General features: G+C 42.5%; 1 protein-coding gene across 1 annotated transcript in view; it reads left to right on the plus strand.

The window, feature by feature from the left end:
- Positions 1–12,806, plus strand: part of LOC117477428 (nck-associated protein 5-like) — a 126,255-nt gene that overhangs the window by 34,106 nt on the left and 79,343 nt on the right. Inside the window, exon 3 of the mRNA XM_034124085.1 lies at positions 7,578–7,651. Within this exon, the coding sequence (XP_033979976.1) occupies positions 7,578–7,651 (74 nt within the window). The remainder of the gene's footprint in view (positions 1–7,577; positions 7,652–12,806) is intronic.

Here is a 12,806-nt window from a genome sequence, read left to right on the forward strand (position 1 = left end):
ATAATGAAACATGGAATCAAATCAAAGTTTATTCATATAGCCCAATATCACAAAACACGTTTATCCAGTGGACTTTACAGATTAACAAACAAAGATGACAGTGTAAAAGATCATTCAAATGACAAGAACATTATAAAAGACTTGAAATACAGATAAAATAGATACGAATAACATGTGGGACTCAGGAGGAGAACACAGGGTAATCTCAACCAGCTCTAACTATTCATCCTGACTAATTAAGATGTTAGTTGGAACAAAGAAAAATGAAGCTGATCCATTTATATAAAAACCTGTCTGAAAATGAGCTGATCAGATTTTGGCCACTTTGTGATGTCATAATGTTTTTTTGGGTTGTGTAACCAATCAGCAACCAAGGTAACACCCGCCCACCTTATCACCTGAATCTCCTCCTAGAGCACCATTGTGTTTTTTTAACCAAATATCTCTCAGAGGGGCGTGGGGAGTGGCTCCTTATTTTCATCTAAAGTAACAGACTCATAATCAGCACTTTTGAACCAGGGCTGAAACAGAGGGGATTGTGGGATGCTACAATGATCTGTTTGGTGTTTCGAGCCAAACACTTCAGAGACATGTTTTGTATATATCTGAGAACTATAATATATTGATGAAAAAGAGTATAATAGGGGACCTTTAAAGACTCCAAACAGGCGGAGGTTTCCCCCGCTCCTCCACACAGGTCGCTCTGTGGAAGTGATCGAATAGCGATGTCAGCTCCGATGTATTTCATTCCTCGGCTACTTTCTCAACCCTCCCCTGTGAGAGTTGCGCAGTGAACAGCTTTGCCACTGTTCCCCACAGGCATGAATGGCCCACTCTGTCAGACCCAAAAGTGCAGAGGAGGAGCCCGAACAGACGGAGGGTTATTTGGACGTATCTTAATGTTTGGAAAGATAATCCGCGGGGGATTTGGATTCCTGACGGTGGCGAGGTGTTGATGTTTGGGCTGGGCCTGGGCCGTAGGTGCTGCTGGAGGAAGAACATCAGATAAAAACTCACCCTAAGATGATGAACAAGCTCCCTTTTGTATCTCCAGTAATCCATATTCCCCGACACTCCTCCATTTGGGGCAGATGAAGAATATCCTGCTCACTGGAGGCATTTGTTACACCAATGTCCTCCACTCAATAAGGCTACTGTGTGAGCGGCACAGCTTTACAGTCCGTGAGGTTTTGGGTACAATTAAGCAGTGTGTGACTCAGCTCAGCATTATTCATGGGGTGACGGTTCATTTACTGAGGTGGAAGGAGCTTCATTTGATGTATACTCAGTCTCTGAAATGGATTGATTGACAGAAACATTCTCCTTTCCTCTCTACAGTTGTGGTGAATAAACGACGTTGAATTTATGCCGTATGATAAGGCAGCTAAAACACTTTTTGAGCTGGAAGACAGGTGGCTTTTTATTTGGAAGCAGGAAAGTCAATGTATTTATCACTGCTATTAGTAACTGTAGCTACAACAAGACGTGGTCAGCTGATCAGTTTTTAATCAGTGGCGCTGTGGTGTTAGCAAATCAACTAGGGCGGAAATCTCCAGGATTACTACTTTTAAAGTTAGGGTTGGGTTTAGTTGAATGCATTGGGGAAGATTGTGGTTAATCACACAATTTCCCTTTTGATTCTAATTATTGTGACACAGGACATCCATCCCTGACACCAAGTCACACAGATCTCTGTATCTCTCTTCAAATTGAAAAATCTCCCATATCAACTTGAGTGTCTGCCCTCTCGGCTGATAAAAAGCCGGGCTATCTGCGGAGCTATCGGGCTCTGAGGATATGAGAGCGATGGCTGGCCTGTTACTATGACACCAGGGTCTCTGGGAAGTGAGTAACGACCTCTGAGTGAAGGATCATCAGCGAAGGGCCTCAAAACATGCTGATAAGACTAATGAATTTAACCGAGGCAGAGACCTGCTACATGCACAGGCCGCTTTCTATGAATCTGCACCAGAGACCATTAGTCATGCTGATTAGTTCATTACCTCGCTCCGATAGCATCACAGCCATTTTGAATAATACAGGGAAACGTTTTTATTGATGCTGATTACACTTGCTGTGTGTACATCTTTGCTTGCCATGTACACACGGTTGGGAAGATTACTTTTAAAATGGAATCTAGTTACCTGTAACATTTCTTAATCAGTTACCTAAAAAGTAATCTGATTACCTTCTGTTGCTTTTGGATGACCTCAATATCAAATGCAATGCAAATAAATACAAGAGAAAATAAATATCAATAATATGTTTTTTACTTTTAAGATATTTAGGATAAAAAATGTGTCCTTATATTTAGGTTAGGCCTACAGAATAGTATAGTTAACAAATGCTGATTTTAGTTTAATAAAATAATTAAACACAGTGTCTTTGTTTAATAAACAAACTACATTTGAAAAGATTACAAAAATAAATAATCAAGCAGTACGTTTAACTATAATATATACATTCTTATTTTAAAATGTATTTTAATACTCTTATCTTGCAAGTAATCCCCTTTTTTGTTGTTTATGTGACAGTAATCTGATTACATATTTGTTTAATGTAACTGCAAGGGAATACAGTTACATTATTATATCCTCATTACGTATTCCCTTTACATATAATCCGTTACTCCCCAAGCCTGCATGTACACATATACTTTTTTCTATTGGATGGTGGGAGTCTCCGTGTGCAAACCCAAGTTGTGTGTTTGGCAGGAGGCCAACGCTAACAGCCGTATCAGATGCGATATATCTCCAACACCTCCAAAAGTCACTGTCATAATTCATTCTCTAGTGTGCCATAAAAATACCCCCAGAAAGAAATCTTACATTCTATTGGCATAACCTCTGACTCGTGGGAGCTCCACTTTCTGTCAGACCCTCAGCTCGGGGGTTTCAGTTGGTTTTTCAGTCCCAGAGGCCACGCTGGCATGTCATCAGTATGCGCAGTATTTGTGGTAAGCTGAGACGGGTTGGATAGATGGGCAGAGGTCGTGACCTTGTCTTCGGCAGGGTCCTATCCCCTGAGTTCACTGCAAGGTGTCTTATCTGGACCGCCAGCCTCTGATCTGCACACACATCAAGGTGCTGGAGTAAACTCATCACAGCGAGGATTTGACCTCAACTAGGTCAGAGTGTTATCTAGCTTACCGTTTATTTGTCTTTTCCCGGGTCAACTCCAAAGAAACCGATATCAGAACCAGACGCTCGTCTAGGATGTGCTTCCGTCCCTCTTAATCTTCAAGAATGTGTGAAAAAACCAGCCTCATACGGACGAATAATGCAGCTGATCTTTTATTACCAGAGTTGGGAAGTAGTGGAGTTCGTTACTTTGCTTAAGTACATTTTTCTGGTATCAGCACTTTACTCCACTACTTATTTTTCTGGCGACTTTTTACTTTTACTTCTTACATGTTGAACACAAATACCTGTACTTTCTACTTGTTACATTTTGAACACAAATACCTGTACTTTCTACTTGTTACATTTTGAACACAAATACCTGTACTTTCTACTTCTTACATTTTGAACACAAATACCTGTACTTTCTACTTCTTACATTTTCAAAACAGACTCGTTCGTTTGAATGTGTGTTTGGTGGCGTGATCATTATTATTTAGAGTCATTGCGTGCCTTTTGATTTTAACACGATCCGTGTATCCATCATTTCCTGGTCTTCTCTAAAGAAGAGGGACCAATGAAAACTCTGCTCGATTATTGTTCTATTCATATAAAGGGAGGTCAGGTACTCTTTAAAACAGCTGGTAGTTATGGGTACTTTTTACTTGAGTACATTTCGAAGCCCATACTTCTTTACTTTTACTTGAGTAAAGAAGTTTAGTCAGTACTTCTACTTTTACCAGAGTATTTTTAAACACGAGTATCTGTACTTCTACTTGAGTAAAGGATGTGTGTACTTTTGCCATCTCTGTTTATTACTGAAAACACTATTGGGCTATATTAGTAATCCACGTATTTTTTTGATGTAACTGTAAGGGATTACAGCTACCTTTTTTTTTTGCATCCTTATAACGTAATCCCGTTACATGTAATCCGTTGGTTTGTGTGTCTTTCAACAGAAGTGTATTTTCTTTTTTTGCCCAAAGCACTGGGGGAAGGCGCTCATATTTTAAATGTTTCATGAAGGCACAGGAGCAGTTGGAGGGGACTGGATGTGGGAATCAAGCCGCGCACGAGGCGGGGAAGCTCTTCCCTCGGCAGCTACCGAGTGCCTGCGTATCAAACGCTCTCACACACATGAGTAAACATGGCCGGATAAACATCAGTGAGAAGCTGCGGTCATAGCGGAAGAACATCAGCAAACACATCTCCTGCCAGGTTAAACCTCGCTAAGCCAACAACACATCAGAGCAGCAAAAATCTATATTGTGTCCAATACTGGTCGTCTTCTAAATGGCTTTGGGTGTTCTACATACAGTTTTAGAAGCAAAAAGTGTATATAGGCAGCTGTAGGACAAAGCAAATAAACAAATGCATTGACTTAGAGATCTCCTATCATGCTATTTTTAGGTATATATTATGGGTCTCAGATATATCAAAATATATTAAAAACAATGCTATGATGTGTTTTGCTCAAAATACCAAACATCATGCATTTTAGACATCCCTCATATCCCTCTATTTCAGCCCTGTTAGAGAAGTGCTGATTCTGGGTATTACTTCCAAAACACGTCGGGCATTGTTTCTGAAAGCGATGTTTCTGAGGAAAAGAGAGAGGGTTTTCTGACACTTTGTGAGTTCCCTTACACACCGGGGACATATATTTATGTATAGAAGACATCAAAAAGTGCATTTTGCATGATAGGAGACCTTTAAGATTGATTTTTAAACCGTCAACTGATGCAGCAGACCACTTTATTCCACTTTAGTCACCACAAAGTCTCCTTAAGATTTATTCTGTGAAGGCACTACTTCTTGCTCTTTCTAAAAAAAACACCTTCTGATTTACTATACTTTGGAGGTGATAACACACTCCTTTATGAGCTAACAGACATTTTAACCTCTGTCAGGAACTGTTGGGCTTTTGCTCGAGCGCACTATTTCTGAGAAATAAAGTCTCAAGTCGGTAAATCCCGAGTCTTTTTCAGTCTTCACGTGAGCACCTGGGCCTCGTGGGAACGCTTCAGCTTTCACCAACGCCGTAAAACCGTCAGGAATAATGCCTGGCTGAAGATATAACGCGCGGCATAACATACATGAGTCATGCATTAAATCTTAGCCTTAAATACCCCCCCCCCCCCCACACTTCACATGACAACAAGCACGCCGCATTCTCTGCATTCCTCCATGTGCAGCGAGGATTATTTCAGTGCCCTGTCATTAGGAGAGGTCTACGCGATGACAACACAGACTTAGGCAGCTTTACCTCACGTTTGATCTGGCCTGTAAATATTTCCCCTGACATAGGGGCTTTCGCAAACAAGGTCCCCCTTTGTGCGGCAGCCATTATGAGATCATGTTGCTAATGGTCTTTCGGAGACGCACGTTCTACCCCCAGACAATTTTCTTGAGAAAAAAGTCACACAAGGCGAGATGGCAGGGTGGGAATAAAGCATAAGCTGTAATGAATAATTCATGCACAATTGTTTTAGGATTGTCTATACAAGCAACCAGCTTCATCACATCCGATGTTTTCAAATCCAAAAGAGCAACAAGAACATGGCCGTCGTTTCTGCTATTGATTAACTGCCTTTCGGAGCCAACAGTAAATTTAACTTTGGGAACTTAGCTCAGCGCTAATGGCTTTCCAGCTCGGGTGTGAGTGGCATTCTGGCTGCATGCTGTGGCACTCTGAGAGTAGCAGATGGCTTTGGGGCACTGTTATTTAACACTGCAATTGGTTGCTTTCCAAACATGTCAAGTTTACAGTCAAAATTAACATTGGCAATGATGGAAGAGATAATGAAAACATTTGAAGTTGATGTTTGTGCAGTGGAAAGTTTGATAGGAATCGGAAAATGTGGCACCACGCTGTTAGGCATCGATCTGTTGTCGTGCTTTGGCGTCGGCCCGATTTCACTAATGGTCACCCAGAGTGCCCTTGAGTGGCATTTTGTCATGTTCTGCTGGCCTCTATCGTTTTCCAACCCAGTTGAGATTCAACCACGCCCACTTCCGCATCAACGTAGCTCTGCGCGACTGCGTCATGGATGTGTAAATCGGCAATGGTCTTGGGCAAACGGAATGTTTTGTTATCCTCTGACGGTGTTGGAGTGTAGAGGGTGAGTTGAGGGTGATGGTGTTCAAGTGGTGGACTCAGAGATTAAGCACGATTATCGAGAGACAAAACAACTGTACAGTATTTAACAGCAGCTACAGAACATCTGGACTAATGTGAGTTAACTCAAGGCCACAGGTTATAAAAGCCCATGCTGTGAACAGGAGAACTTGAAGTCTGGTCAGGCACCGAAGGTGGGTCTAAGCCAGGTCAGAATCTGTCCCAAGACGAATTATTAAAAGTTCTTCAGCTGTGTTAAAGGCTTGCAGAGACATAGAACTGATGTTTTTGTTTGCCTTCACAATGCGATTCCCCAGACACGTGCATTGTTTTGATACTGTTATTCCAAAAGTTGCAATTATTATTATTTGTGCACATGCTAATGTTTCATTTTTATGCAGTCTTCAGGAAAGTTGCCTCAGACACAGTGTTTGTGTTTCCATTTCCTGGTGTTTTTTTATTCACAAGAATTGGATCGTGTTTGTTTGTGCCAATGACTCATAAGAACAATGAGGATACAAAAGCAGTTAAGAAAAACAAATGTTCAGGGGCAGGCAATAAAGAATGTTTTATGGAATCCTCATGAAAAAAAAAAAAAAATCTTTCACAGACACTACATTTCCTTCTTTACTGAGATCCCTGCCCTGGTGACCTCTTCATGGGAATCCCCATTATTCAATTACACTCTTCGCTCACATGACCACACTGTCTATAAATCAATGCAGAGCATCTGCCCCCCTGAGATAAGCGTTTACCCTGGAGATGCATCACGAGCTGTCAAGCTAACAAACAAGGTTAGACCACACCGATCTGACAGTCACAACTGGCTGTGTTCTGTGCACCTCAAATGTCTGAAAACACAGATGGTTGAAGTATGGTGGCCTATTTCTTACAGTTGCACTTCCCCCTCCTGTAGTCGGACCACTACGAGGCAAATCATTAGGCCGTAGCCAAGAAAACCTGACATCTGTTTTCTCCATTCTGCTCTTAGCCTTACCTAATTTCGTCCTGTGCTGTAACTCAGTAGCGCACGTTTTTGTGAGCATGGACTATTCCCAGCTGACATTACACAGCTGGGCTCGCTTCTGAGCCAGAAGTTACCCAGAGGTGCTTCTGGAGTTACACACAGTGAGAAGGAGAGACTAAACTGATTAATCACACCTTTTTTCAAAAGTACTACTGTTCCTTACACATCGATGAAACAGTGGTGGATATTTACAGTCCACAGCATCAATGTTTAGGATGAAAACCGTGTTTTCCTGTGTTTCCAATTAACCTGAGCGTTTGCACACTAGCTCCATTGTTTACTGTTGGCTTTTTTTCTCGTCTCTTCTTGGCAGGAATACATGGACGCCAACAAATGCATCGACGAGCTTCTCAAGCAGCTTGAGGATGAGCGGCGTAATGTCCGAAGGTAAGAGGCTCTTAAGATTTTCGGGCAGATGTTTATTGCCGAAGAGGACATCAGCAGCTGCCTGCAATCCATTCCCAACCGCAGGCAGCTGAACAATGTTGTTGGTTTTGAGCTGGAGACAAGCTTTGTACGCGGTTCTTGAGAAATGCTTTTTGTGTTGGAAACACACTAAAAAAAGTGGCAGACAAAGGAGGAGACTCTGGTCCCAGTGTGGGGTTGACCGGGGGTATTTCTCATGGAGGTCCTTTCGGAGCAGATTTGCACAGACAATGGGAATGAAGAGCTTATGGAGATGCCAATCTAATGACCTTGTCTCCTGCATGCTCCTATCATCCTCGCCTTTGCACCCCCATACAGAACGAAGAGACCATTTTTTAAACTTCACCCTCTTTTGTAAAACCTTCAATGGAGCTGTATTCCCCCGACTCAAAGTAATTTTCCCCCTGAGTGAGCATAGAAGGGCTGGGGGTTGGACACTTGGGTATAGGGTCTCAGGGTTGGTGACTGGGGGGGGGGGGGGGGGGTGGATGACCGCTGACCATGCCATTTACTAGGCCAGGCCAGCCCCTTAATAAAGGAAGTGATATGTAAAGGAATGACCCCCCAATCTATGTCATCCCCACCCCTCTTTATCAGACAGGGGAGTCATCTTTGGTGACACCCAGGGTGACCTGATGGCTACTTAGAAAGACCGACCTACGAAACACTTTTAGTCCATGAACTTGCACTCACTTTAACTCATTTGAGTGTCCATTTCTCCCACCATTCACTCTGTGTTGATGTATTTCTTCTGACATGACATGAATTAGTGCCTCTGCCTTGTAGACCCAAGAGTATGTTACTGTCATGAGAGCTGTATTTGCCCTTCTGTCTAGAGCTGTCCGTGTAAGCTTACTTCAAACTTGAAGTGAGCTTCAAAGTGAGGATGGCTTCTTATCTGATCCTCACTTTAAAACCATCACATGCTGGAGAGTGCTTAGGGCAGAGCTAAGAATGAAGACAATGCTAGTTTCCATTGAGCACCAGGGCTTCCTCCAGTCTTCCACGGGACTCTTTCACAAGTTGAGATGAAACCATCATTAAAACGGAACCACCACATATTCAGCTAGTTCTTTTGAAAACCCCTTATGTCTTTGAAGCACACATTTTTCCTAGAAACAACATACCACCAGGCAGGATTTGTTTCATTTCTTTTCCAGCGTTGGTGAATTCAGAGCGTCGACAGTGATAAATGACTTCACAAAGGCTTTTGTTCAGCTAAAACATAGACCGCAGCTCAGGAAACGCCTCCTTATCCTTATTAAGCAGCATCTCACGATTGCTATAGATGTGTCCCTCCACCCCTCAGAATATGGGGCCCATCAATCCGTCAGTAGGAGAAAGAAAAGCCCTTAAATTCCTCTAGTCCTCTGCATCCCTACTTCATGACCCAGCGACCCACTGCATTCATGTCTTCCATTGTAACGTATTACAGGGTAGTTTCACACTGGGGAAGTACACAGATCATGAATTTTTTGAACTACTTTTATGAGTTGGTAAGGATGTAGGTATATCAAATACCCTTGTTGTGTCAAATGGATATACAAGACTTGTGTTTAAGCCTTAAAGGTATTTAACATGAAAAAAACAACATCATTTCAAGCCTAGAGGCAGAGATGGCAAAAGTACACACATCCTTTACTCAAGTAGAAGTACACATATTCGTGTTCAAAAATACTCTGGTAAAAGTAGAAGTACTTACTCAAGTAAAAGTAAAGAAGTATGGGCTTTGAAATGTACTTAAGTAAAAAGTACCCATAACTAGCAGCTGTTTTAAAGAGTACCTGACCTCCCTTTATATGAATAGAACAATAATGTCATTGTTAGCTAATGAATGTTTCCATGCTGAACAACGGCAACATGACAACGTTTTCATTGGTCCCTCTTCTTTAGAGAAGACCAGGAAGTGATGGATACACGGATCGTGTTCAAATCAATAGGCACGCAATGACTCTAAATAATAATGATCACGCCACCAAAAGCAAAGTACTGATACCAGAAAAATGTACTTAAGTACAGTAACGAAGTATTTGTACTCCACTACTTCCCACCTCAGCCTAGAGGTCACCAGCGTCTAGTAATGGAAGGATGTTTTGATAACATATACACACAAAGATCCAGCTCATTTTTGATTGCATGTCAAAAGCATCTGCTGCATCCTCGACATCCTAAAGCCCCTTGCACACACCCACACACACACTCAGACACACTCAGACACAGTCCCTCGCGTTCAGTTGCAGCATCATTGCTCGATGAAGCACAAAACCCCAGTGGGATGCTGGCCGGGCTTTTCCTGCTCCCTCTATTCAATGTGACCCTGTCCTTGACAGACGGAAACAAAAGCTCAGCGGTACAGTGTCAACATCAGATGGCGCAAATCCAACATTTGGCAAGGCTAGATGCAGCGTACAGTAGGACGCTGACCCGGGGTTTCCAGTTATTCAGCACATGTTTGCAATCATTAAACAGCATCAAATGTCTTTTTGAAAGGTTTACAATATCATTAGTGGTGGCACTGAACACACAGTTGTAGGCTAAATGGAAAATGTGAGTTTATAAGACGTGTGCTGAGTGGCAGACCAGTGTGGGAGACATATGGATGTTCTGCAGAGTTAAAAAGCATGACGGGTGGGAGTGACCTCTTTCTGACAAGCTGCTGTGTCAAGGCACCGTGACTGTGTAATCTTCCCTGTGGATTAAAACAATGTAGATTAGATTATTTTTTCCCGCTCACGCTCAGCTTCGACCTTTATTCCCACTCTTGATTTGTAACCCTGACTCTTCTTCTGACCCTGTTTTTTGGTGGTTCAAGCCTGGCTAGTATCATGCTGGCCTCACCTGCCATTTTTTGCCCCAAGCAGATGGTGTTTGTCTGGGACTCCTTCCACACCTTTTGAGGAGGGAGGAGAATGGTGTTTCCGAGAGACCAGGAGGTGTGGAGGGGGAGGGGGGGAGGTGGGGGGGGGGACTCAGCTGGAGATGCAGAGGGGTTTAGGACAGGTTGTGTGGAGCAGGCAGCTGCAGGGAGGACATTAGCGACGACATCTGCTGATCAATAAGCTATTTGTCATGTTCATAGAGCAACGGCGCTGCGATGTCGGCAAAGATGGTGAGTGGAGATCAGATCAGATGTGCGCTCAGCTGAGGGATTATAGGTAATACGACTTACTTTGTGTGAATCACGGGTGCTTTACAAAATACTACAACCGAATCGGCCCTCGGCATATTCAAAAGGTATAATAAGATATGGTCCACAAACAACATTTTCAAATAAATTCAGTCAATTAAAGTTGGAAACATTTTCTAAAAAATCTAAGTTGATTAGGAAAAAGCCCAATAACGTATTTACATAGCACGCTTGAAATAAAGCCTGTTATGTAACAATCTGAGGCTTCTGTTTTAAGGGATGAGCTACTGACACCTTTTGTAACAAAAGGCATTTTCGAATATCAAGCATAATTGACCTACATTTGATTGATTTTGCTAACTTATAACTGAATTTATGAGTGGCCCAGCCCTTCATATGTTTTTCTGTATGTGGCCCTTGGTGAAAAAAGTTTAGACACCCAAGTGAATTTGTTGGTTGGTGTTCTGTACTGGCTCAACATGTTGTCCATTTGCCCTTGGCCAATAAAATAACAAAGCCCTTCACTACTTTGCTCAATTCCAATGTCTCAACCGAAGTTTAAGACTTTCAAAAATGCCTTTTAAAAAGCTCTTTTAGTGTTCCCCTAAAATTGTCAGTTCGCAGAGTGAATAAGAGAGAAAAAAAATGTGTGTGTGTACACTCGAGAGAAAAAGACCACAGGAGCATGAAGCTGGGAAACAGCTTTACAAAATGTGGACCGTGCTGATGTTACTACAAGGCATATCTGGCCTCAAAGACGCCTGTGTGCTGCCGGCGGTCTGAGCCAGATGAAAGGCTGTAATCCTCGGCTGAAGTATGTGGCCAAGCCTGTTTCTGTGGATGAGGAGGTGGATAGCCTCCCGCTAACCAACGCCCCAAGGATCCGCCGTCTCGCTTGGGCGATAACCAATGCTTTTTACAACTTTAATTGGATAAGTTGACCGGCCTAATGCAATAATTTGATCATACTAAGCTCCAAAGAGATCTAATACACTCCCAAAGTATGTTTGTGTGCCCTCTGAAGTGAATGACTTAGCCTAATCCGTCCATTAGAGGTCACTTTACGGGCCCAGGAGTCCTGACTCTGAGATATCTCCAAGGAGCTGTGTACATAAATCAATCCGTTCATCGGGCACTGGTGGAATTTGATAAACAGGCCTTTTGAGAAAATCAGTGGGTGTTTTCCTTTGTTTTTCTAGCAATGAGAAATGGATTTCTATCTAGCATAGCTTTGGTATTGTTGCATCTTGTTGATTCCAGCAGTGATTTCACATGACACCGCCAAACACTCGCTGCTTAATCTCTGGGAAGATTCACTAACTCTGTCTGGCTTTTGGAAACACTTGTCTCCCGAGCCCTGTAAACGCCACACGCTGCTGCCCTGATTCATGCGCAAAGCCTGGGCTCGGCTCAAATACATGCATCAGTTTTATGGAGCTTATGAGAGGGAAGAGGTTAATGGAATGGGTTAATGAAGCCTTTTACTGAAGCTCCCTCAAGGTCGTTTCATAGCGGCATTCCCATGCACACTAGGCAAGAGTGCTTAAGCAGTGATATGCGGCCTCCTTCTCCACATATCATTCACCATTAGCCTCCATGTTCCTGTTCGAAAACATTCAAGGTTAAGTATAAAGTGAAGCAGCTGTTTACCGCACTTATTCTGAAAAATATCCGTTGGTGGAGCTAACCTTTCCTGCAGATATATATGTGTTGTAATCACCACTTTTTGTTAGTGGTTTCACAACATGCATATGCAGTGTTTTATAGGACTTGAGACACGTACTCTTGGCATTTGGATTCAATGGGGGTATTATCTGCATTCCTAGAAGCAATTAGCTGTGTTTTAAGAGCTGAATCTTACATAATGGCTAATTACCACTGTTGTTTTTCTAAGTGAGTTCTCAGACACTAATTTGAATGCCTTGTGCTGTGAGAAAAGCCGTTTCAGTATGCAATAGTCGGATTTCCAGTCAAATGTTCGCACAACAT

The sequence above is a fragment of the Trematomus bernacchii genome, unplaced genomic scaffold, assembly GCF_902827165.1.
Source record: "Trematomus bernacchii unplaced genomic scaffold, fTreBer1.1, whole genome shotgun sequence".
Lineage (NCBI taxonomy): Eukaryota > Metazoa > Chordata > Actinopteri > Perciformes > Nototheniidae > Trematomus > Trematomus bernacchii.